Consider the following 27,777-nt stretch of genomic DNA (forward strand, 5'->3'; position numbering starts at 1 on the left):
CCCAGCCTAGCTGGCCATGATGAAATTGGTGCAAACACCTAAGATTATGTTTTGATATTCAAAACATCCTTTTGTAAGAGCAAACATTTTTGGTTATGAAGTTAATCCTGTGATTGACTAAATATCATCGAAATGTTGACATTTTTATGAACTATTAACAAAGAATATTGACAGATTATAGATGGTTTTTCAAACGAGAGGGTGTTTCTCAGCTACAATCTCATTGAAGGGCGACATCCTTTAGTTTGAAAACCATTGATAATTTGTTTATCACTATTTTGCCTATGACTTCATTGATGTTCAGTGACTAACGGCATATGCCCTCTTAGTTTCTGGCAATAATTTTCTATCTCAAGCAAGTAGCATGATATAAAAGATATTCACAAAAAAGATCAAAGGAAAAATACACAAAATAGCAATAGATATATTTATATATAGTCACAAAATGAAATAATTTTGTTGTTTGTCACTGATAATGTTTGAATAATACCTTTACAAATGCACAAACTAACTTAAGTTCCTATGTTCCAAACATCTCGACCTTTGTTTTACTTTATGGAATGGTATTGTTCTTTACAAGCAGGTTATCAAACTTTAAATCACTTATCCATCATTTTCTTTAAATCAGCCGATTTAAATTTTCTTGATTTCCTCAGTTTGCTATTGTGATGACAGGAAAAAAGGAAACTGATGCCTGATGACGTCACATAGAAAGAACACATCTTTAGCAGATCAATGAAGAAGATGATAAAGTTTGTCAACAAATCACCTAAAATTCATTAGAGAAAGAGATTCCACCATTCTCGTGCAATGCAATATTTCTGCATTCTCGACAGTTAAATTTCAAATTCAAAATTTAATTGTCTCAGGTAAAGAAATATCATATCACACTTGATACAGTAGTAGAATCTTTATTAATCTATATCTTACATTAAAAATTAAAATCTGTAATTGGTTTTTCTTCTTCATAAGTTTCATAGAAGCAGGAACTTAAGTAGTTTGTACATTAATAAACAAACATGATTGGGTAATACTTTATACAACTCCTACCTTGATCGGTCTACAATTTTCTCTGACATAACGGCCATTCTTATTCTTGGAGTCCCAGTCTAGCCGGCCATGATAGAAGTACTTGGTTTTCCTAGACAAACAAAAGCTTTAATAGACAAACATGCTTACTACTCCATGCTAAAATGATACCAGTTTCTCTCTGTAAAGTATGTCTGCCAAAGTCTGCTTGACCTTTTGACCTTTCCACGAAAATTTGTATTTCTAAAATAACTGACCTTTCACTTAAAATGAAAATGAAAATGCTAAACCTGCAACATTAAACAGATTTTAAAAATATCAATGCAACATGTTTCTGAAACCTTTTTTTTCTTTGAGGCTTGCTACTTCATTTCTTATTAGACAATTTCCTCCTAACTATCATTATCATCAATATTTAGTTTTTTGATATTTCATTAGTCATTTTTGTTTTTCGTTTCAAATGGTAAAAGAAATCATTTGTTTTTTGACAATACAACACTTGACACAGAGAAACACATATCACAAAAATAAATCAACTGGACATGCTCGTACTTCAAAAGCAAAATGATTAATGGGCGACTCAGTAATCAGGCCACAAGCAGGCAGGCAAGGCCTGGGCAGACAAGGCAAGACATACTTACATAAAGAGGCCTACAATTTTCTCTGACATAACGGCCTGCATTGGTTGTTGGGTCCCAATCAAGTCGGCCATGCCAGAACAAATCTGGTACTCTTCATAATTGAAACAGAAAACTGGGTCATAATTGTTGTACACTTGTCAAACTTTACTTTGCAATTTACTAATTTATGGCAACTATTGTTGCAAGCAAAGTAAAATCTAACCATTAATTTTTTATTATAGATAAAATAATGGTCAGAATAATATGGTTGTATACACTTATCATGTATTTAATTGAAGCACTCTTAAATAAATTTTGTTGAATTTAAATACAGTTGTGCTATGGGGGCTTAAAGATAGTTACTGTGGATTCATTACTATTAGTGGGATACCAAGTGTCATGGTTTTCATCAGTAAAAGGTGAACCACTTATTTAAATGTTTAATGCTGTACAAGATTTCTATTGGTCAAATGTTTAATGCTGTACAAGATTTCTATTGGCCAAATGTTTAATGCTGTACAAGATTTCTATTGGTCAAATGTTTAATGCTGTACAAGATTTCTATTGGTCAAATGTTTAATGCTGAACAAGATTTCTATTGGTCAAATGTTTAATGCTGTACAAGATTTCTATTGGTCAAATGTTTAATGCTGTGCAAGATTTCTATTGGTCAAATGTTTAATGCTGTGCAAGATTTCTATTGGTCAAATGTTTAATGCTGTACAAGATTTCTATTGGTCAAACGTTTAATGCTGTACAAGATTTCGTTTGGTCAAAGGTTTAATGCTGTACAAGATTTCTATTGGTCAATTGTTTAATGCTGTACAAGATTTCTATTGGTCAAATGTTAAATGCTGTGCAAGATTTCTATTGGTCAAATGTTTAATGCTGTACAAGATTTCTATTGGTCAAATGTTTAATGCTGTACAAGATGTCTATTGGCTTGTATGCAGACGTTGCCAAAACCACAAAATCAAAAATATCCATGAAAATACAACTTTTTTTCTCATTCACAAAAATTGATAGCCACAAAAAAAAATTAATCCACAGCACATTTTTTCCTATCAATATCCTATGTATTACATCCCTTTCTCTTTTCTTTTTCACTGACAAAGTGAACGTTAATCATGATATGTTTCAGTCATCTCAAAAATATGATCTCTGGATTAAAGAATTATTAATTTTAAAAAGGTAACACAATCATTTGGCCTCTTATCAAGAAAAATATACAGCTTGTATATCAAATACAAGGAATCTTTCATTCCAAGTTATTTGTGTGGTCGCAATTTTAACCATGTTCAATGAAGAAATATTTTTTAGAACGTTTTTTATATTATGGTTGAAACAGAAACTGAAACAGCCATATCCTATAAGAGGGCTTTTAATGATCATACAAAGTAAAAAGTTTTAGCAAAAACTTCTTGAAAATCACATGCTAATTACAGATAAACTATTAATAGCCAAACTACAAACAGGAAAACCCAACGGAGAGAGACAGAGAACAATTTGGTAAGGAAAACCCCATGGAGAGAGACAGAGAACAATTTGGTAAGGAAAACCCCATGGAGAGAGACAGAAAACAATTTGGTAAAGAAAACCCCATGGAGAGAGACAGAGAACAATTTGGTAAGGTAACACCCATGGAGAGAGACATGGAACAATTTGGTAAGGAAACCCCAAGGAGAGAGACAGAGAACAATTTGGTAAGGAAAACCCCAAGGAGGGAGACGGAGAACAATTTGGTACGGAGAACAATTTGGTAAGGAAAACCCCATGGAGAGAGACAGAGAACAATTTGGTAAGGAAAACCCCATGGAGAGAGACAGAGAACAATTTTGTAAGGTAAACCCCATGGAGAGTGACATGGAACAATTTGGTAAGGAAACCCCAAGGAGAGAGACAGAGAACAATTTGGTAAGGAAAATCCCAAGGAGGGAGACGGAGAACAATTTGGTAAGGAAAATCCCATGGAGAGAGACGGAGAACAATTTGGTATGGAAAACCACATGGAGAGAAACATGGAAAAATTTGGTAAGGAAATCCCCACGGAGAGAGACAGAGAACAATTTGGTAAGGAAAACCCCATGGAGGGAGACAGAGAACAATTTGGTAAGGAAAACCCCATGGAGAGAGACAGAGAACAATTTGGTAAGGAAAACCCCATGGAGACAGAGAACAATTTGGTAAGGAAAACCCCACGGAGAGAGACAGAGAACAATTTGGTAAGGTAAACCCCATGGAGACAGAGAACAATTTGGTAAGGAAAACCAGGGCTCGACAATAACGCTTGTCCGATTGTCCGGTACCAGAGGGAAAAAAGGTCGGACAAGTAAAAGCCATATCAAGCTTGTCCGACGGGACAAGTAAAATCCTTCTGTAGAAAATAAATTAAATCCAACTTTGATAATCAAAGTAACAAACAAAAAATCAAGAAAAGAAGACAAAAATAAATATTAATTTATAATTTGACATGTTAACTTGCGATCAATAATTTAAAACTGGTTCTTTGTCAGATACTTTATAACAGATAAAACGCATCCTTTTCTCAGAAACCAGTCTTACTGATCGGAAGTGCGCTTTGTAGATAAAGTAACAAGACAGTTCGGCACCGGCAAGGAAACAATCAGCTCCATGTTTAATAGACAGTTCGGCACCGTTGGAGACATTTCGGGACCAAGACAAACCAGTACCTCGCTTTCTTCCTATGTTATTCTGTTGCTTTATTATAAATATATGATAAATTTTATTTAACAAAAATATTTTTAAAATAAAAATGAAAAATTATTGACCCTTAAACTCATAAAATCATATTTGATCATATTTAGACAAAACAATATTTGATTGTTTTTGAATAAACATTTTAATATATTAAAAACAAAGCTGATTGTAGTTAGGCATTTATCATAATAATCAATATGTTATCAACATAAAAGACCAGGATACAAACCAAATGAGTGTAGACTGACAGGCCTTCCAGACTGTGCCTGATGTGCAGTCTGATGAGACTTTGGCATTGATGAAAACTGGAACTTAAGTCATGTGACTAGACATGACTAGATTCAGTTGTTCTCGACTCATATTTTTGAAAAGGATATTAAGAAATATAAATCAAATTCTGTTCTATTGTTTTAATTCATTTTGTTCATTGAATCAATCTCAAATGCAAAAAAAAAAGATAATATAAAGGTTTTTTTTGGACAAGTTACAATTCCATTCGGACAAGTAAGTTTTGGTATGTACTTGTCCTATTGGGCAAGTTGAAAAAAAAGTTATTGTAGAGGCCTGAAAACCCCATGGAGAGAGACAGAACAATTTGGTAAGGAAAACCCCACGGAGAGAGACAGAGAACAATTTGGTAAGGAAAACCCCATGGAGACGGAGAGCAATTTGGTAAGGAAAACCCCAAGGAGGGAGACAGAGAACAATTTGGTAAGGAAAACCCCAAGGAGAGAGACAGAGAACAATTTGGTAAGGAAAAGCCCAAGGAGGGAGACAGAGAACAATTTGGTAAGGAAAACCCCAAGGAGAGAGACAGAGAACAATTTGGTAAGGAAAAGCCCAAGGAGGGAGACAGAGAACAATTTGGTAAGGAAAACACCAAGGAGAGAGACAGAGATCAATTTGGTAAGGAAAAGCCCAAGGAGGGAGACAGAGAACAAATTGGTAAGGAAAACCCCATGGAGACGGAGAACAATTTGGTAAGGAAAACCCCACGGAGAGAGACAGAGAACAATTTGGTAAGGTAAACCCCATGGAGACAGAGAACAATTTGGTAAGGAAAACCCCACGGAGAGAGACAGAACAATTTGGTAAGGAAAACCCCACGGAGAGAGACAGAGAACAATTTGGTAAGGAAAACCCCATGGAGACGGAGAACAATTTGGTAAGGAAAACCCCACGGAGAGAGACAGAACAATTTGGTAAGGAAAACCCCATGGAGAGAGACAGAGAACAATTTGGTAAGGAAAACCCCACGGAGAGAGACAGAGAACAATTTGGTAAGGAAAACCCCATGGAGAGAGACAGAACAATTTGGTAAGGAAAACCCCATGGAGAGAGACAGAGAACAATTTGGTAAGGAAAACCCCATGGAGACGGAGAACAATTTGGTAAGGAAAACCCCCACGGAGAGAGACAGAGAACAATTTGGTAAGGTAATCCCATGGAGACAGAGAACAATTTGGTAAGGAAAACCCCACGGAGAGAGACAGAGAACAATTTGGAAAGGAAAACCCCAAGGAGAGAGACAGAGAACAATTTGGTAAGGAAAACCCCACGGAGAGAGACAGAGAACAATTTAGTAAGGAAAACCCCATGGAGACGGAGAACAATTTGGTAAGGAAAACCACAAGGAGGGAGACAGAGAACAATTTGGTAAGGAAAACCCAAAGGAGAGAGACAGAGAACAATTTGGTAAGGAAATCCCCACGGAGAGAGACAGAGAACAATTTGGTAAGGAAAACCCCATGGAGACAGAGAACAATTTGGCAAGGAAAACCCCACGGAGAAAGACAGAGAACAATTTGGTAAGGAAAACCCCACGGAGAGAGACAGAGAACAATTTGGTAAGGAAAACCCCAAGGAGGGAGACAGAGAACAATTTGGTTAGAAAAACCCCACGGAGAGAGACAGAGAACAATTTGGTAAGGAGAACCCATCGGAGAGAGACAGAGAACAATTTGGTAAGGAAAACCCCAAGGAGGGAGACAGAGAACAATTTGGTAAGGAAAACCCCACGGAGAGAAACAGAGAACAATTTGGTAAGGAGAACCCCACGGAGAGAGACAGAGAACAATTTGGTAAGGAAAACCCCAAGGAGAGAGACAGAGAACAATTTGGTAAGGAAAACCCCAAGTAGAGAGACAGAAAATAATTTGGTAAGGAAAACCCCATGGAGAGAGACAGAGAACAATTTGGTAAGGAAAACACCACGGAGAGAGAAAGAGAACAATTTGGTAAGGAAAACCTCATTGAGGCAGAGAACAATTTGGTAAGATTGGTTTGAAATACAATGAAGAAGGAAAAGTGCTTGTTCTTTCATATTAAAAGTTTACAGGGAAGAAAAAAATGCAAAATTACATCTTTAAAAGCACTGATCTTTGTTTTGTTTGTACATCTATTCTGCAACTCAAGCTCAAATTTTTATACCTTGTCTGAACAATTTCTAATAATAAGAATAAGCAGTATGGTTTACTTGATATAAAGAAACAGGCAGCAAGTAGTTTTGTATTTAAAAAGTAGCTACAATCAATCACAACTTTAAAAGTTTCAAAATACAGCAATTTGCTAGCATCTCTTTATAAATTGCAAATATTTAAGGAGTGAAAATGAAGTAAAATACAAAGACTTGATTATAGTCATTATGATAGCAGTTCCTCAATGGTGTCAAGCTCAATGTCATTTGACTGTTGTAAAACTAATTATTTTTCTTCTTTTCAAAATTAAAAATTCACAATTAATCTGATGAATACTGATAAAAGCAGAATCTTTTTCATTTTTAATATGAATGACCACAGAAAGGTAAAAACAAAAATTTCACTACTTTACAAGACTGTCCTTAATTTTTGCACTAGTACATTGTATACCAAATGATGTTTAAAAAAAATCCCTTTTGATCTATCAAGTCAAATATTTTCTCTTGTGGCCGAGAAAAACTAAAGGAAAAAGCTTTTTATTTTCTATAAGAGGGAACAAAGTTAAAAGAAATTAAGAGGATATATATTAGTACTTACTTTGTCTTTTTAATCATCCTGTATGGCAAGGTTCCTAATATTCTCTCCATCATAGCTAAATGTTCTTTATTGTCATGTGTCTGTAAACATCAATAGACAACGTCATTTACAATTCTGGGGCTCTTTTCACAAAAAATCTAGACCAAAACTGATCATAAGTTATAATGAAATGTTCAGGACTTGCGGGAGTATTTTTTCTTTTAAAGATTTTTTGGTGAAATGAGTCCAACTTATACATCTCAAAAAAAAACGTTGTAATTCCAAAATGACTACAAAAATACCCCAAAAGTCCACTATAAAATATACCCAAATTTCTATAATTCTTGAGAATTTTTTTGTTTTAGGTGTGGGTATTGGAGTATTGCTTGGTAAAACAAAGGAGCACTTAATCATACAAAACCATGTTTAACCCACCATTTATTTCAGAAAATGCCTGTACCAAGTCAATAATATGAGTTGTTTTCCATTTATTCCCTTGGTCTTCCTTTGATTTTGTCAAGTTTTTAAAAGCTTCCCCCCTTTTTGAATTTACCTTTGAGTTTGGTATTCTTTACAGAGTTGACATCCCTTTTTATTGCAAATACATCTTATAACTCATCATTATCTAAATACTGTAATTATTGGAACAGTTTAAATGCCCAAAATAAGTTTAAAATTTGGAAAAAAATTCAAATATGTCCAATAAATAATAAATAATCACACTCTGGACTTTTGTTCAAAACACATTGTATGTGATAAAAGTTAAAACTGCTTCGAAACAATGGCTTTCCTCTGTATCAATTTTTTTTTAATGGAACAAATTATTCAAATTTTAAATTGAGTTTAAAGCAACTTACTTGAAATAATGTGAAACCAGTATACAATTCAAATATAATACATCCTATACTCCATACATCACAAGGTTGAGCCCAGCCAAGTTCTGAAAACAAATAATTAAATGTACTTAGCATCTTCTCCATCAAAATCATACCTTTAAATAAATAATTATTAATTTTTGCAATAACATATGCTATAAATATTCTTATTTTTTATAAATAAATATTTGTCATCATTCAAAAATACACTCTGATCTTTATTGTACAGAGATGCAAACATTTTTTGAGATGTCAATAACGTTTCCAATTATAATTTTTTATTTATTTTTATCATTAAGAAAAAACATTAAAAATCTGCATGTCTAGAACTTCATCATTAAGACTTACAATCAAATAAATGGAGAATGGGACACCAATGATGCTCTTCTTGCATATAACATTATAAAGGGACACAACTCAAGAAAGGTAAAAGTTACATCACCCATTTCGAAATTGATCTGAGTTTTGTGGTAATAAGTATTGAGTACAAGTTTCATAACATTTGGTTAAGGCAAATCTAAGTAAAAGAACGGACGGCGGGGGCATAACAAAAGATCAATAAATAGATCCTTCTATATAACAGAGAAGTGTTTGATTGATTGTTTGCTTTAAGCCACATCAGCGCCGTCTTAAACTTCCAGTGAGGTGAGTTTTTTTACTCCATTTGAAGGCCTCACTGTGACTTTGAGATGAAGAACAGCAATAAAAGTGCTGTTTCTTTAATTTTTGTTTGTTTTATGCTGTGCATGTACTGATTTTGTGTCATGGACCAGTCCGAGGCTCCTAAAATTTTATTCGGACTAGTAAGTTTTTGCAAAACTTTGTTTAGACAATTCAGGAAAATGTCATAACATTGGTATTCAGAGTAGTAGTTAGAAAAGATTTTGGGACAGCCTGGCCTTACCTAACTTTTGTTTCCTGGCCTTACCTAAAATAACTTCTGGAGCTCTGTAATGCCTTGTTGAGACTATAGTACTATGATGTTCATGATCAAATGTTGCTGAACCAAAATCTATCAATCGAATGTCTGTACATTTTACTGTTCTCTCATCTCTCTTCTGAAAAATAAATTATTTGTGCCACTTAGACATAATCTTCTGAACAGATTCATACTGTAAATTATGTGAATTATTATATACTGTAAATTGCAAGGTTTTAATCGATGCAAATAATGCGACTGGGTGAGTATTGCAATAATAAGAACTCACTTTACGATATCCAGTACATATAACTGTATGCAGATTTTAATGAAATTGCAATACAGTAGACTCCACCTAATCGGATATCGGCTAAACGAATATATCGGCTATTGTAATATTATTCCAAAACACCAAACCCTTCCCTATATGTTTAATGTTAATTTTATCGTGTAATCGAATATCGGATATAAGAATATATCGGCAAATCGGATAAGAATATTCAGGTCATTTAGTTCAAAATCATGCACAATCGGATATTTTCAATGTTTTTCTAACAGGAAATGGACCCGGAAGTTACGAATTTACAATCTTGCAGACAAGAAGATTTTGTTTTTACTAAATAAAAGGAACTATTTCTTTATAAATTGTTGTCTTTAATCATTGTCTTCCTTTGTCATGTGAATTAGATGCCCTTTTACTTCAAATGGTTTGAATTTATTTCTAATATATGCAAGACTCAGTTGACAAGTTGACGTTGCTGTTTGGAGAATTTTGATTAAACTCCAAATGTTCACAGAATCAGAAATATAATCTAAACTGAATGTACCTCCTTCTGAATAATTTATTGCAATATAAATATAAATCCCTTTTGACAAAAGAAATCTGACTTTTGTCAGATATATTTTTTTCACATGTGCAAAAGTAACCACATGTCATGGACGCCATTTTGGATGTTTACATTTTTGTGAGGAAGCCTCTAGAACTATGACCTAAATATAAATAGTCTTCAGAAAACGTAAACTTTATGCGATAATATTTGATCAATCATGATTATTTTCATAAATTTAAATTTGATTATTTAAAGAAATAAAATTATAACAAATACGATTTTAGTTTGGAGATTCTACACAGACATGCTTAGATCTATTAATAGCAAAATTAGTTTACCTGTGTGATAATGTAAATAATGGATATTAATTTGCTTATGAAAAACAAATAAAGACAAACTATGGATGGTAGATAATAATTCACATAAATATTTCAGGACATTTGATTTATTTTAATAAATAAAGGATTTAAAAACTGCAAACAAATTTAATAATTACATAATCAGCTGATAATTTTTTACACAAACATCGTGGTGATGGTACACAAACTGATAATAAAATGCTTCGCTGGGCGCAGCTTGATACGACCGCAGAGGTCGAACCCTGAACAGTTGGGGCAAGTATGGACACAACATTCAAGCTTGATACAGCTCAGAATTTGGATTGTGATTAAATATTTGACAGAGCATAGGTTTCTGACACAGAAAGAATGTTGTCTAAGAACTTCAATTTTTTTAATTTACCTATTATGGTCCAATGTCCAAAATCAAAATACATGGCTAGATTCAGCATATCAAAGAACCCCATATATTCAATTTTTGTTGAAATCAAACAAAGTTTAATTTTGGACCCCAACTTGGACAAACTTGAAAACTGGTCCCATAATCAAAAATCTAAACACATGTTTAGTTCAGCATATCAAAGAACCCCAAGAATTCAATTTTTGTTAAAATCAAACTAAGTTTAATTTTGGACCCTTTGGACCTTAATGTAGACCAATTTAAAAAACGGGACCAAAAATTATAAATCTAAAAACACGGTTAGATTTGGCAAATCAAAGAACCCCAATAATTCAATTTTTGATGAAATCATACAAAGTTTAATTTTGGACCCTTTTGACCTCAATTTGAACCAATTTGATAGCGGGCCCACAAAATAAAAAATCTAAATACATGGTTAGATTCAGCATATCAAAGAACCCCATATATTCAATTTTTGTTGAAATCAAACAATGTTTAATTTTGGACCCCAATTTGGACCAACTTGAAAACTGGGCCAAAAAATCTAAAATCTAAATACATGTTTAGATTCAGCATATCAAAGAACCCCATATATTCAATTTTTGTTGAAATCAAACAAAGTTTAATTTTGGACCCCAACTTGGACAAACTTGAAAACTGGTCCCATAATCAAAAATCTAAACACAAGTTTAGATTCAGCATATCAAAGAACCCCAAAAATTCAATTTTTGTTAAAATCAAACTAAGTTTAATTTTGGACCCTTTGGACCTTAATGTAGACCAATTTAAAAAACGGGACCCAAAATTAAAAATCTAAATACACGGTTAGATTTGGCATATCAAAGAACCCCAATAATTAAATTTTTGATGAAATCAAACAAAGTTTAATTTTGGACCCTTTTGACCTCAATATGAACCAATTTGATAGCGGGCCCACAAATAAAAAATCTAAATACATGGTAAGATTCAGCATATCAAAGAACCCCATATATTCAATTTTTGTTGAAATCAAACAAAGTTTAATTTTGGACCCCAATTTGGACCAACTTGAAAACTGGGCCAAAAATCTAAAATCTAAATACATGTTTAGATTCAGCATATCAAAGAACCCCATATATTCAATTTTTGTTGAAATCAAACAAAGTTTAATTTTGGACCCCGATTTGGACCAACTTGAAAACTGGGCCCATAATCAAAAATCTAAATACATGTTTAGATTCAGCATATCAAAGAACCCTAAAAATTCAATTTTTGTTAAAATCAAACTAAGTTTAATTTTGGACCCTTTTGACCTTAATGTAGACCAATTTGAAAACGGAACCAAAAATTAAGAATCTAAATACACGGTTAGATTCGGCATATCAAAGAACCACAATAATTCAATTTTTGATGAAATCAAACAAAGTTAAATTTTGGACCCTTTGGACCTCAATGTGGACCAATTTAAAAACGGGGCCCAAAATCCAAAAACTTAATACACGGTTAGATTCAGCATATTAAAGAACCCCAAGAATTCAAGAATAAAACCCCATTGAAATTGATCAAGAAATAAGCAATTTATACGAAGTATCTTCTTTTGCACAATACTGTGCAATTGAATATTTCTTGCTATTGTGCAATACTGTACAATTGACAATTTCTTGCTATTGCGCAATATTGTGCTATTGGATATTTTTTGCTATTGCGCAATACTGTGCAATTGAAGATTTCTTGCTATTGCGCAATACTGTGCAATTGAAGATTTCTTGCAATTGTGCATTACTGTGCAGTTGAAAATTTCTTGCTATTGCACAATACTTATTATATAATAATTTACACATCCTGTTTGGTGTGTATCTCCTACCATATCATTATTATTTGCTTTTAAATATTAATCAGAAATAACCAACTTAAAATGGAAAATTTTAAAAGAAAAAAAAAAGGAAAAAAAGAAAACAAGAGTGGACATGCTGAAATGTCTCGCCTTCTTTACTAACCATTGATATTATGTTGATAGTCCTAAATGAAAGCTTTACTACAACTATTACATAAACTTAACATGATCCAAGAAAATGAAGTCAAGGTCATATAAACCAAACAAGAAATACATGTACACCTTACAATCATTCAATACACTAAATATAGTTGACCTATTGCTTATAGTTTCTAAGAAACAGACTTAACCAAGAAAACTAAACATTGACCAATGAATCGTGAAAATGAGGTCAAAGTCAGATGAACCATGCCAGGCAGACATGAACAGCTTACAATCCTTCCATACAACAAATATAGCTGACCTATTGCTTATAGTTTAAGAAAAACAGACTGAAACACATAAACTTAACACTGAGCAATGAACTGTGAAAATGAGGTCAAGGTCAAATAAAACCTGCGAGACTGACATGTACATCACAGAATATTTATATACACCAAATATAGTTGACTTATTGCATAATAGTATAAGAAAAAAGACCAAAACTCAAAAACTTAACTTTGACCACTGAACCATGAAAATGAGGTCAAAGTCAGATGACACCTGGCAGTTGGACATGTACACCTTACAATCATTCCATACACCAAATATAGTAGACCTATTGGATAAAGTATAAGACAAGAGTGCACACGCTGAAATGTCTCGCCTTCTTTACTAATCATTGATATTATGTTGATAGTCCTAAATATAAGGCTTTCTTACAACTGTCACATAAACTTAACATTAACCAAGAAAACTAAACATTGACCAATAAACCATGGAAATGAGGTCAAGGTCAGATGAACCATGCCAGACAGGCATGTACAGCTAACAATTCTTCCATACAACAAATATAGTTGACCTATTGCTTATAGTTTAAGAAAAACAGACCAAAACACAAAAACTTAACACTGAGCAATGAACTGTGAAAATGAGGTCAAGGTCAAATAAAAACTGCGCGACTGACATAAAGATCATAAAATATTTCCATACACCAAATATAGTTGACCTATTGCATATAGTATTAGAATAAAAGACCAAAACTCAAAATCTTAACTTTGACCACTGAACCATGAAAATGAGGTCAAGGTCAAATGACACCTGCCAGCTAGACATGTACACCTTACAATCATTCCATACACCATATATAGTTGACCTATTGCTTAAAGTGTAAGAAAAACAGACCAAAACACAAAAACGTAACATAAGCAATGAACCATGAAAATGAGGTCACGGTCAAATAAAACCTGCCAGACTGACATGTACATCATTAAATATTTCCATATGCCAAATATAGTTGACCTACTGCATACAGTATTAGGAAAACAGACCAAAACACAAAAACTTAACATTTAGCAATGAACCTTAAAAATGAGGTCAAGGTCAAATAAAACATGCCAGACTGACATGTACATCGTAAAATATTTCCATACACCAAATATAGTTAACCTACTGCATACAGTATTAGAAAAACAGACCAAAACACAAAAACTAAACTATGACCACTGAACCATGAAAATGAGGTCAAGGTCAGATGACACCTGCCAGTTGGACATGTACCCCTTACTATCATTACATACACCAAATATAGTAGACCTATTGCTTATAGTATCTCAGATATGGACTTGACCACGAAAACTTAACCTTGTTTACTGATCCATGAAATGAGGTCGAGGTCAAGTGAAAACTATCTGACGGGTATGAGGACCTTGCAAGGTACGCACATACCAAATATAGTTATCCTATTACTTATAATAAGAGAGAATTTAACATTCTAAAAAATCTGAACTTTTTTTTCAAGTAGTCGCTGAACCATGAAAATGAGGTCAAGGACATTGGACATGTGACTGACGGAAACTTCGTAACATGAGGCATTTATATACAAAGTATGAAGCATCCAGGTCTTCCACCTTCTAACATATAAAGCTTTTAAGAAGTTAGCTAACGCCGCCGCCGCCGCCGCCGCCAGATCACTATCCCTATGTCGAGCTTTCTGCGACAAAAGTCGCAGGCTCGACAAAAAACGGACCAAAACACAAAAACTTAACTATAACCACTGAACCATGAAAATGAGGTCAAGGTCAGATGACACCTGCCAGTTGGACATGTACACCTTACAATCATTCCATACACCAAATATAATAGACCTATTGCATACAGTATAAGACAAGAGTGCACACGCTGAAATGTCTCGCCTTCTTTACTAATCATTGATATTATGTTGATAGTCCTAAATATAAAGCTTTATTACAACTGTCACATAAACTTAACATTAACCAAGTAAACTAAACATTGACCAATGAACCATGAAAATGAGGTCAAGGTCAGATGAACCATGCTAGGCAGGCATGTACAGCTAACAATTCTTCCATACAACAAATATAGTTGACCTATTGCTTATAGTTTAAGAACAAGAGTGCACACGCTGAAATGTCTCGCCTTCTTTACTAATCATTGATATTATGTTGATAGTCCTAAATATAAAGCTTTATTACAACTGTCACATAAACTTAACATTAACCAAGTAAACTAAACATTGACCAATGAACCATGAAAATGAGGTCAAGGTCAGATGAACCATGCTAGGCAGGCATGTACAGCTAACAATTCTTCCATACAACAAATATAGTTGACCTATTGCTTATAGTTTAAGAAAAACAGACGAAAACACAAAAACTTAACACTGAGCAATGAACCTTGAAAATGAGGTCAAGGTCAAATAAAACCTGCGTGACTGACATAAAGATCATAAAATATTTCCATACACCAAATATAGTTGAACTATTGCATATAGTATTAGAAAAAAAGACCAAAACTCAAAAACTTAACTTTGACCACTGAACCATGAAAATGAGGTCAAGGTAAGATGACACCTGCCAGCTAGACATGTACACCTTACAATCATTCCATACACCAAATATAGCTGACCTATTGCATGCAGTATTAGAAAAAAAGACCAAAACTCAAAAACTTAACTTTGACCACTGAACCATGAAAATGAGGTCAAGGTCAGATGACACCTGCCAGCTAGACATGTACACCTTACAATCATTCCATACACCAAATATAGTAGACCTATTGCATACAGTACAAGAAAAACAGACCAAAACACAAAAACTTAACTATAACCACTGAACCATCAAAATGAGGTCAAGGTCAGATGACACCTGCCAGTTGGACATGTACACCTTACAGTCCTTCCATACACCGAATATACTAGACCTATTGCTTATAGTATCTGAGATATGGACTTGACCACGAAAACTTAACCTTGTTCACTGATCCATGAAATGAGGTCGAGGTCAAGTGAAAACTGTCTGACGGGCATGAGGACCTTGCAAGGTACGCACATACCAAATATAGTTATCCTATTACTTATAATAAGAGAGAATTTAACATTACCAAAAATCTGAACTTTTTTTTCAAGTAGTCACTGAACCATGAAAATGAGGTCAAGGACATTGGACATGTGACTGACGGAAACTTCGTAACATGAGGCATCCATATACAAAGTATGAAGCATCCAGGTCTTCCATCTTCTAAAATATAAAGCTTTTAAGAAGTTAGCTAACGCCGCCGCCGCCGCCGACGTGGTAGCCGCCGCCGCCGCCGCCGGATCGCTATCCCTATGTCGAGCTTTCTGCGACAAAAGTCGCAGGCTCGACAAAAACAGACCAAAACACAAAAACTTAACTATAACCACTGAACCATGAAAATGAGGTCAAGGTCAGATGACACCTGCCAGTTGGACATGTACACCTTACAGTCCTTCCATACACCGAATATACTAGACCTATTGCTTATAGTATCTGAGATATGGACTTGACCACCAAAACTTAACCTTGTTCACTGATCCATGAAATGAGGTCAAGGTCAAGTGAAAACTGTCTGACAGGCATGAGGACCTTGCAAGGTACGCACATACCAAATATAGTTGAACTATTGCACATAGTATTAGAAAAAAAGACCAAAACTCAAAAACTTAACTTTGACCACTGAACCATGAAAATGAGGTCAAGGTCAGATGACACCTGCCCGCTAGACATGTACACCTTACAATCATTCCATACAACAAATACAGTAGACCTATGGCATACAGTATAAGAAAAACAGACCAAAACACAAAAACTTAACTATAACCACTGAACCATGAAAATGAGGTCAAGGTCAGATGACACCTGCCAGTTGGACATGTACACCTTACAGTCCTTCCATACACCGAATATACTAGACCTATTGCTTATAGTATCTGAGATATGGACTTGACCACCAAAACTTAACCTTGTTCATTGATCCATTAAATGAGGTCGAGGTCAAGTGAAAACTGTCTGACGGGCATGAGGACCTTGCAAGGTACGCACATACCAAATATAGTTGAACTATTGCACATAGTATTAGAAAAAAAGACCAAAACTCAAAAACTTAACTTTGACCACTGAACCATGAAAATGAGGTCAAGGTCAAATGACACCTGCCCGCTAGACATGTACACCTTACAATCATTCCATACACCAAATACAGTAGACCTATGGCATACAGTATAAGAAAAACAGACCAAAACACAAAAACTTAACTATAACCACTGAACCATGAAAATGAGGTCAAGGTCAGATGACACCTGCCAGTTGGACATGTACACCTTACAGTCCTTCCATACACCAAATATACTAGACCTATTGCTTATAGTATCTGAGATATGGACTTGACCACCAAAACTTAACCTTGTTCACTGATCCATGAAATGAGGTTGAGGTCAAGTGAAAACTGTCTGACAGGCATGAGGACCTTGCAAGGTACGCACATACTAAATATAGTTATCCTATTACTTATAATAAGAGAGAATTTAACATTACAAATAATCTGAACTTTTTTTTCAAGTAGTCACTGAACCATGAAAATGAGGTCAAGGAAATTGGACATGTGACTGACGGAAACTTCGTAACATGAGGCATCCATATACAAAGTATGAAGCATCCAGGTCTTCCACCTTCTAAAATATAAAGCTTTTAAGAAGTTAGCTAACGCCGCCGCCGCCGGATCGCTATCCCTATGTCAAGCTTTCTGCGACAAAAGTCGCAGGCTCGACAAAAAATAAAAAAAAAAAATCCCCCCCCCCAAATTTTTTGAACCCCCTTATGATTCATCACCCCCAAACTCAATCCCAGCCTTCCCTTTGTGGTATGGTACCTTGCAGTACAATTTCAGAGAGATCCATACACTTGAACACAAGTTATTGTCTGGAAACTAGAAAAATGCTTATTTTTAGGCCCCTTTTTGGCCCCCAATTCCTAAACGTTTCGGGCAATTACCCCCAAACTCAATTTCAGCTTTCCCTTTGTGATATGGAACCTTGTAGTACAATTTCAGAAATATCCAAACACTTACACACAAGTTATTGTCATGAAACTAGAAAAATGCTTGTTTTTTGCCCCTTTTTTGGCCCCTAATTCCTAAAATTTTGAGGCAATTACCCCCAAAATCAATTACAGCCTTCCCTTTGTGATATGGAACCTTGTGGTACAATGTCAGAGAGATCCATACACTTACACACAAGTTATTGTCTGGAAGTTACAAAAATGCTTATTTTTGGCCCCTTTTTGGCCCCTAATTCCTTAACTGTTGGTACCATAACCCCCAAAATCAATCCCAACCTTCCTTTCGTGGTATTGAACCTTATGGTAAAATTTCATGGAGATCCATTCGCTTAAACTAAAGTTAGAGTGCGAAAACCAATGTGTCTTCGGACGACGCCGGACGACGACGACGACGACGCCAACGTCATACCAATATACGACTAAAAAATTTTCAATTTTTGCGGTCGTATAAAAATCACTCCATCAATCCTCCAGCCCTTTTACATATTTAGCAATTGTCCGGGTTAGTAACATCTCAGGATTATATCTACTCATTATTGCAGAATATTCAATGAATATACATTCATCGTTTAATTGAATATATCGGGTAATCGGATATTTTTAGCTAACATTTTGGGTATCCGATTTGCCGGAGTCTACTGTAATTAATCTTGCATTTTTGTCCTTTCTTAAAAATCGCAATAATAAATGCACACAATGATTTCTGAATTTACAGTTCTTCGTAGTAAATACAAGTAAATTGAGTAATTCAGTCAATGGCAATCCTACTATCTGCATTACATCATATGACGTAAAAAATCTACTTGAGGCAAGGACGTCTATTTTTTAGTAATATAAATCCTTGCTTGAGGTATATAATGAAGTGTATATGATATGGCTTTTTCAATATTCCACATGATATCAACCCTCAATAAAATGCTCCGCAGGGCGCAGCTTGATACGACCGCAGAGGTCGAACCCTGAACAGTTGGGGCAAGTATGGACACAACATTCAAGCTTGATACAGCTCTGAATTTGGATTGTGATTAAATATTTGACACAGCATAGGTTTCTGACACAGAATGAATGTGGTCTAAGAACTTAAAAATTTTAAATTGGACATTCACCTATTATGGTCCAATATCCAAAATCTAAATACATGGTTAGATTCAGCATATCAAAGAACCCCAAGAATTCAATTTTTGATGAAATCAAACAAAGTTTAATTTTGGACCCTTTTGATCTCAATGAGGACAAAAATGATAACAGGGCCCAAAAATCAAAAATCTAAATACATGGTTAGATTCAGCATATCAAAGAACCCCATATATTCAATTTTTGTTGAAATCAAACAAAGTTTAATTTTGGACCCCGATTTGGACCAACTTGAAAACTGGGCCCATAATCAAAAATCTAAATACATGTTTAGATTCAGCATATCAAAGAACCCTAAAAATTCAATTTTTTTTAAAATCAAACTAAGTTTAATTTTGGACCCTTTGGACCTTTATGTAGACCAATTTGAAAACGGAACCAAAAATTAAGAATCTAAATACACGGTTAGATTCGGCATATCAAAGAACCCCAATAATTCAATTTTTGCTGAAATCAAACAAAGTTAAATTTTGGACCCTTTGGACTTCAATGTGAACCAATTTAAAAACGGGGCCCAAAATCCAAAAACTTAATACACAGTTAGATTCAGCATATTACAGAACCCCATATATTCAATTTTTGTTGAAATCAAACAAAGTTTAATTTTGGACCCCAATTTGGACCAACTTGAAAACTGGGCCCATGATCAAAAATCTAAATACATGGTTAGATTCAGCATATCAAAGAACCCCATATATTCAATTTTTGTTGAAATCAAACAAAGTTTAATTTTGGACCCCGATTTGGACCAACTTGAAAACTGGGCCCATAATAAAAAATCAAAATACATGGTTAGATTCAGCATATCAAAGAACCCCATATATTCAATTTTTGATGAAATCAAACAAAGTTTAATTTTGGACCCTTTTGATCTCAATGTGGACAAAGTTGATAATGGGGCTCAACAATCAAAAATCTAAATACATGGTTAGATTCAGCATATCAAAGAACCCCATATATTAAATTTTTGTTGAAATCAAACAAAGTTTAATTTTGGACCCCGATTTGGACCAACTTGAAAACTGGGCCCATAATCAAAAATCTAAATACATGGTTAGATTCAGCATATCAAAGAACCCCATATATTAAATTTTTGTTGAAATCAAACAAAGTTTAATTTTGGACCCCGATTTGGACCAACTTGAAAACTGGGCCCATAATCAAAAATCTAAATACATGGTTCGATTCAGCATATCAAAGAACCCCATATATTAAATTTTTGTTGAAATCAAACAAAGTTTAATTTTGGACCCTTTGGACCTTTATGTAGACCAATTTGAAAACAGAACCAAAAATTAAGAATCTAAATACACGGTTAGATTCGGCATATCAAAGAACCCCAATAATTCAATTTTTGATGAAATCAAACAAAGTTAAATTTTGGACCCTTTGGACCTCAATGTGGACCAATTTAAAAACGGGGCCCAAAATCCAAAAACTTAATACACGGTTAGATTCAGCATATTAAAGAACCCCAAGAATTCAAGAATAAAACCCCATTGAAATTGATCAAGAAATAAGCAATTTATACAAAGTATCTTCTTTTGCACAATACTGTGCAATTGATTATTTCTTGCTATTGCGCATTACTGTACAATTGACAATTTCTTGCTATTGTGCAATATTGTGCTATTGGATATTTCTTGCTATTGCGCAATACTGTGCAATTGAAGATTTCTTGCTATTGCGCAATACTGTGCAATTGAAGATTTCTTGCTATTGTGCAATTGAAAATTTCTTGCTATTGCACAATACTTATTATATAATAATTTACACATCCTGTTTGGTGTGTATCTCCTACCATATCATTATTATTTGCTTTTAAATATAAATCAGAAATAACCAACTTAAAATGGAAAATTTTAAAAGAAAAAAAAAAGGAAAAAAAGAAATAAAAATAAAAAAAAAAATCCCCCCCCCCAAAATTTTTTGAACCCCCTTATGATTCATCAACCCCAAACTCAATCTCAGCCTTCCCTTTGTGGTATGGTACCTTGCAGTACAATTTCAGAGAGATCCATACACTTGAACACAAGTTATTGTCTGGAAACTAGAAAAATGCTTATTTTTGGCCCCTTTTTGGCCCCCAATTCCTAAACGTTTCGGGCAATTACCCCCAAACTCAATTCCAGCTTTCCCTTTGTGATATGAAACCTTGTAGTACAATTTCAGAAATATCCAAACACTTACACACAAGTTATTGTCATGAAACTAGAAAAATGCTTGTTTTTTGCCCCTAATTCCTAACATTTTGAGGCAATTACCCCCAAAATCAATTACAGCCTTCCCTTTGTGATATGGAACCTTGTGGTACAATGTCAGAGAGATCCATACACTTACACACAAGTTATTGTCTGGAAGTTACAAAAATGCTTATTTTTGTCCCCTTTTTGGCCCCTAATTCCTTAACTGTTGGTACCATAACCCCCAAAATCAATCCCAACCTTCCTTTCGTGGTATTGAACCTTATGGTAAAATTTCATGGAGATCCATTCACTTAAACTAAAGTAAGAGTGCGAAAACCAATGTGTCTTCGGACGACGACGATGACGACGACGACGCCAACGTCATACCAATATACGACCAAAAAATTTTTTAATTTTTGCGGTCGTATAACAAATATATTGGTGTCTCAGGTTATACAGATGTGATATTGAAAAAGCCATATTATGTTTTCTCTCATGAATATGGTTGAAATAATATCATTTAGTAGCATGGCTTTTTTCTTATTGTTTTGTTGTTTATTTCTATTCTTATGTTAATTTGAGGATTTTTTGCTTTGTTTGTTGTGGTTTTTCTGATGTGTGTGCAAAATTACTGTGCCTAGGATTTACACAAATTAGTAGAATCATGAGCTCTTTATATATAATGTTTATATAAAGCCTTGATAAATATTGCTACAATATGTTTCTGTAATTTTTTTTAAATTATGACAATTTCAGGCAAAAATATTTTCAAAATTTTTCAAATCATCATAATCTAGGTAATAAGGCAAACATTTATACATTGCTTGGGATAAAATTTAATGAACATTTTATTTATTCTGACTCTAGTTAATACTTGAAAATAAAAATATCAGACTTAGGGGGAAAACATGATGTCCATGAAACCCCTAAACAGACATCCAGAAATTTTAAATCATAGAGCTTTCACACCAAAGGTGTTTTAATGTTCACAAAAAAAATCTTTAACAAAAAATACTGATAATTCATGAACAATGCAGTAGACTTATGATCAATTTTAGCCTGTGAAGATTTTTTGTAAAATGCAGGCCATGTCCTATAAAAAAAATCAAGAATAAGTCAATACAGAATTATGTAAATTTAGTCGACCTGAGAGGACTTGCAAAAAAAACTTGACAGTTTAACTGACTTACCTTTTTAGGATTATATACACCGGTAAAATCTGAATTTACAAATAATATATTTTCTGGTTTCAAATCTGTATGTGTGAGGTGGTTTTCATGTAAAACTGAAAATACATAATAATAAACAAGTTGATGAATATATTAAAATGTAAAGCTATGTTTTTACATTTTCAATCTTAGGGCTTACATGGCTTATTTATAATAGAATTTTTTAATTATTATTTCTACGGCATTGTCTAACAATTTGAATTAAATATGTATATTACATGTATATATATATGTATAATGATTTTCAATAATATTCTAGAAGATGATGTACAGTGTGGATTGAAAGGCATTCATATCTCAAATCTATTCATCCATCCATTTCAAATAAATTTCTTTCTTTTTTTTGTGCTCAGGACTACCTACATACTGAATTTAAGCCTACCATCCAGTGAAGGACTCCCATTGAAATTTTAGAATGTTACAGGGAGAATATCTGAATCATTTTCTATGAATGCATATTTTTTTCAGCTTGTTTTGGGGCCTAAAGTATTACTTTTTGGAGTGTTTAAATGTAAATGCCTCCTTCTAAACAGAAACTTGAATCACCACCACCAGACATTTACAAATTCCCCAAACCAAGTTTTATTTTAAAGATTAGCCATAGTAAATGACCAGCTTTATCTAAATTTTCTATAGACTTGTATGCAGATTTTGACTACACCACAAAATCAAATATCCATGAAAATACAAATTTTTACTCAACTCACAAAAATTGGTATCAATGAAAATAAATAAATCCACAGTATAACAAAATTTAATGAAGGAAAAAAAAAAAAAAAAAAAAAAAAGAGGAAAAAACTCTGTGATACTTACAATTTACAGCGTAACACAGTTGATATGCTATGTGTCGTACTTGATCTAATGGATAAGGTATATAATGGTTATCTTTCTGAAAAATAAAATATGTAATATTAGTATCATAGGTCATCACATTTTAACAGCAAGATAAACATTTTCATTTATCTATTTATTCATTGTTGGTGTTTTCATAATACGCCACTTTTTATGATTGATTGTTGATTGCTTTACGCTGCATCAGCACAATAAGGCTATATCGCAGCGAGAGCTATTTTAAATATTGTAACAAGACGTAATTTTTTTAAAAATCAGACAAAAGTCTTTCAATTTACTATAAACCCGCCACTTTTTAACACTACTGGCTATATGGTAGGGGCCAGTTTTAAATGGCAGAAGAAGCCAGTGTCTGAAGAGAATCACGACCTTCAGCAGGAAACTGTTAATCTTAGTCAATTAAGATTGGAGTCAACAGCACCTGCCACATGAGGGGTTCGACCTCACAACCTGAGTGTTGACAAGCTGGTGATACTGGTAATGAACTACTTAAACTCGTTTTTTTCAGTATGTTAGCCCACCTCTCTAAGTCTCTGCTTAACATATTATTCAAGAAGAAAAACAGCAATAAAAGTGCCCAGTACATTGTACATGGTTACTTCTTACATTGTAGACATACATCCATATCACTTTTTCTATCAATCAAAAGGGTGGCATTAACAATAAATGAAAGCCTCATTAAATTCCTTGTAGACCATGCAATATTTTTATGACAGGCCTAAATTTAATTTAAAAGACATCTTTTTCAATATGTTCCATTGTGTTTTTTGTTTTGTTTTGCATGGTAAATAATTCAATCTACCACTCAGCAGTTTGGGAATCACGCTTTTCATAACGAAAATGTCTCTGTTTCTAAAATTCCTACTAAAATATATTTCTGTGAAATAATTACTAAGCACTATCAGTGTTCTCCCCAGGCCGATATGACGCTGCGGTGCCGCAGCGCCTTCTTAATATTTTTGTAGATCCCGCAGCGTCTTAATTGGACGCTGTCCCTTAATACTTGATCCTGCAGCGTGTTAATTTTCACATTTTCATTATAAATGTTGGTTAAAATTGTCAAGTTACTGATCACCGCTGATGGGTCGGTCAGTGTTACACAATAACTAATAATTAGTTTTACCTGAGCCACGCTTATCTCAGCCTTATCGGACTATGTTATCAGGTAATAGCGTAAATGATCATCAAGAAGATAGATATTTTTTGAAGAAAATTAAAAATTTTAAAAACTTCAGTGCAGAAATTGAAGAAATAGATCGCAAATACATTGTATTTACGCATCGTGTGTGTGATCACTTGACCATTTATATAACGAATTTTTTCATTGGTCGAGAAGAAGAATCTATTTAAACACGACCAATGAACGTGTTGAATACACATGATAAATTTGAATACACATTGCTAAAGATATTTACGATGAAAACTATGAATGAAAGTATAAGTAGTTGAAAAAATTAAAATAAAGTTTGATTAAAGATAACGAGGAGTGATTTATTTAATAGAAAGTGAAAAAATGTTGCTTGCAAGGTAAATTCGTCTGAAACTGTCATATTTTTAGAAATAAAATGATCATCTGAACATCGATCGTGAACCCGTGCTTCTGGAAATATGTGACAATCAACACGGGTACAGAATCGCCGCAGCTTCTGTATAATGTCACTGGTAAATAATTTCAATGGTTTTAACTTTAACGAATTTGTAAAGTTTCGTTTATATCTATCTGCCAAAGATAGGATTAAACAATAATACGCACGGAAGTGTAATGTGAAACTACGGAAACTGGTCAGCTGTTCATTTATATAAAAAAAATTGTTTTAAAAAGTTGTAAACCAAATATCTTAACCATATTCGATTTTATTAATTCTGAATGAACATGTTCTCTGCAAATAAAAAAGGGGTGAATTATAAGCAAAAGGTAGATGATGGAAGTAGAAGTTTTTTTTCGACCAATGACTTCTAATTAAAAGGGGAATACACCTCCGTCTACACTGTCATTATAAGCAGATTTCATTGCTTCTCCTAATCCCAACCAAGCTCAAGTTTTAGCAATTGATAAAAGCAAGCACCATGTTTCTGGTTTCAATGACAAGTGGCTGACTGAGTTTTTATGGCTTAGAAATGTTAAAGGGGGTATAAGCAAAAGTTATTGTGAGTGGGGGTTTAATTTTTAACCCTGAAGAGGATAAAGACAAAGTTGAGGAACAGACTGTCCAACAAAATAACACTATCTTAAAACAATATCCCTAGAAGGAGCAGAGAGTAGAGATGAATATTTATATTTTGACTTCTTTAATTGACTGAATATAAATAACTTTTGTGTTTAAAATCAATTTCTTTCATATATATATTCTTGTAATTCATTAATACTCTGCATTATTAAACACATAACACAAAGCATTATAATTCATATTGCATGTCATGATTTATGACTTATTGCTTCAGATCACAAACGTTCACTCTAAAAAAAGAGTTACGCTCCCTTGAATTTTGCGCCTTAAAAAAATCCTGGGGAGAACACTGACTATTACAAAATATACTAATTAAACATACCAGAAAATCAAATACACTGAGACCTAACATATCAAACGCTATACACATGTGGCCGTGGTAGTCGAACCATTCCATCATCTGAACACATAGGCTGAAAAAAATCAAAGTCAACAACTAATGTAAATTCAGAAATGTTTGGGTGAATTTATAATTAAGAGTGTTAAACAATGGAAATTCATGAATGTCAGATAAAATATCACAATTTCAGGAAATTCTGTATACAAATAATGCTTACGAATTTAAAATGATAGTATAATTTTAGCGTACATATCATATTTTTTGCAATAATATCTGAATATACATTATAAAACAACAAAAAAATAACGTGGCTGAGGTGACAAAGACAGGTAACAAACAAAATTTCAGAAATGTTTTAAAACTGTACAGTTTGTTTGATAATGATAGAGGTAAAAATAAAATGTTCGTTCATGACCAAATCAACAGGCTATTGATTTTCTTTAATATGATGTTGTTTCGTTTTGAGTTATGTCCCTTTGCCATTTGTTAGATTTGGCTAATCAAATGTGACTATAGATCCTTACTAAATCAAAGGGATGAATTATACAAGGCTTAAACAAATGAATACTGCTCAGAAAACAACTTTTTATAAAATTAACATGCTTTCAAATTCAACTAATACAGTTCTCATTGTTGTGGACTTTTGTCATAAAGTTTATTTTTCAAATGCTTTCATCGTCTTGGTAATTTGTAAGTCATGATGAGTAGAAAATCAAAAAAAAATCACAAGTCTTATATATTCTGTAAGGATCTTTCATAATTAAAATAAAAAGTCAAACTTATGGTAAGGACCTTTCATAATTCATATACTAAAGTCAAACAGATTCAACACTCTTGAAAAATACTTTAAAAGTGTATTTCTTATAAGACTTGTATTGAAATGTACATCTTGACATTTGATAATAGAAGAATTTAAAGTTAATTAAAAAACAAATTTGATATTTTAAACAGCTTACTATCTTCCTTCGGGATCTTTTTCCCGTATTTTTTCTAAGACATTGATTTCTAGTTTGGCAGCCTCTCTGTATTTTTCTATGTTTTTGATGATCTTCAAGGCAATATGTTCCTGATTTCTACAATAAAGAAGAAAACTAATTATTTACACAATAAACTATTGGTTTATATATCTATTTATCAACAGTGCTGCAAAAAATTCCTGTCCCTAACCAGGTCTGTCAGTCATAAAACTTTATTCAGGACTTGGAGTACAAAATCTGTACTTCAAAGAAACACCAAATCCAGTCTTCTGATTGGTTGATTTCTGAGTCTGAGTATAATAATTTCTGAGTATAATAATTCAACACTCAACTGATTTAATTTACCAAGTTTAACCACAGATGAATTTAGTAATGTGCAAAATGTATAATTCTCTGGTTAAAACAATTTATAAGTGGGCAAGAACTAGTTTTACATTAAAGCATGTAGATATAAGTTGGAGGCTATAAGTTTTCTGTTAATCTTTGTCTACACTTTATAAAATGTAGCTTAGATTGATTTTACAGACACAATCCTTGAATAATGGAAGTAGGCACAAGATAGACAAAACTTTCAACTCTCCACTATGTGGTTTAGGCAGGTTTTTTCTTTACTTTGAGTTTCATCAGGATATCTGCAAGTTATCCATTAAGGGACTTATAAAAAGACAATGCCCCCCCCCCCTTCTGGGTAGGACTGATTCATTGTGCATTGATGGAAAGGACAAATCCACACAAGCTATGAACTGTTAATCTCTTCATGTCTTTTTATAAGTTTTTATGTGT

At 33.5% G+C, this 27,777-nt stretch overlaps 1 protein-coding gene and 1 long non-coding RNA gene across 3 annotated transcripts in view; one reads left to right on the forward strand and one right to left on the reverse strand.

Annotated features, from left to right (window-relative positions):
- The window catches only part of LOC127731937 (cyclin-dependent kinase 12-like), a 69,744-nt gene that overhangs the window by 6,122 nt on the left and 35,845 nt on the right, over window positions 1-27,777 (reverse strand). For both annotated transcript variants that reach the window (XM_052240814.1, XM_052240815.1), the window contains 8 exons: window positions 26,974-27,090; window positions 26,000-26,090; window positions 23,411-23,486; window positions 22,559-22,653; window positions 9,164-9,293; window positions 8,218-8,300; window positions 7,382-7,461; window positions 1,671-1,761 (listed from right to left, as the gene is read on the reverse strand). In XM_052240814.1, the coding sequence (XP_052096774.1) occupies window positions 1,671-1,761; window positions 7,382-7,461; window positions 8,218-8,300; window positions 9,164-9,293; window positions 22,559-22,653; window positions 23,411-23,486; window positions 26,000-26,090; window positions 26,974-27,090 (763 nt within the window). The remainder of the gene's footprint in view (window positions 1-1,670; window positions 1,762-7,381; window positions 7,462-8,217; window positions 8,301-9,163; window positions 9,294-22,558; window positions 22,654-23,410; window positions 23,487-25,999; window positions 26,091-26,973; window positions 27,091-27,777) is intronic.
- LOC127731955 (uncharacterized) lies at window positions 3,552-5,682 on the forward strand. The gene is made up of 3 exons (XR_007995917.1): window positions 3,552-3,876; window positions 5,353-5,391; window positions 5,575-5,682. It is a non-coding gene; the product is annotated as an uncharacterized LOC127731955 (long non-coding RNA).

This window comes from Mytilus californianus, unplaced genomic scaffold, assembly GCF_021869535.1.
Source record: "Mytilus californianus isolate M0D057914Y unplaced genomic scaffold, xbMytCali1.0.p SCAF_21, whole genome shotgun sequence".
Taxonomy (NCBI): Eukaryota; Metazoa; Mollusca; class Bivalvia; order Mytilida; family Mytilidae; genus Mytilus; species Mytilus californianus.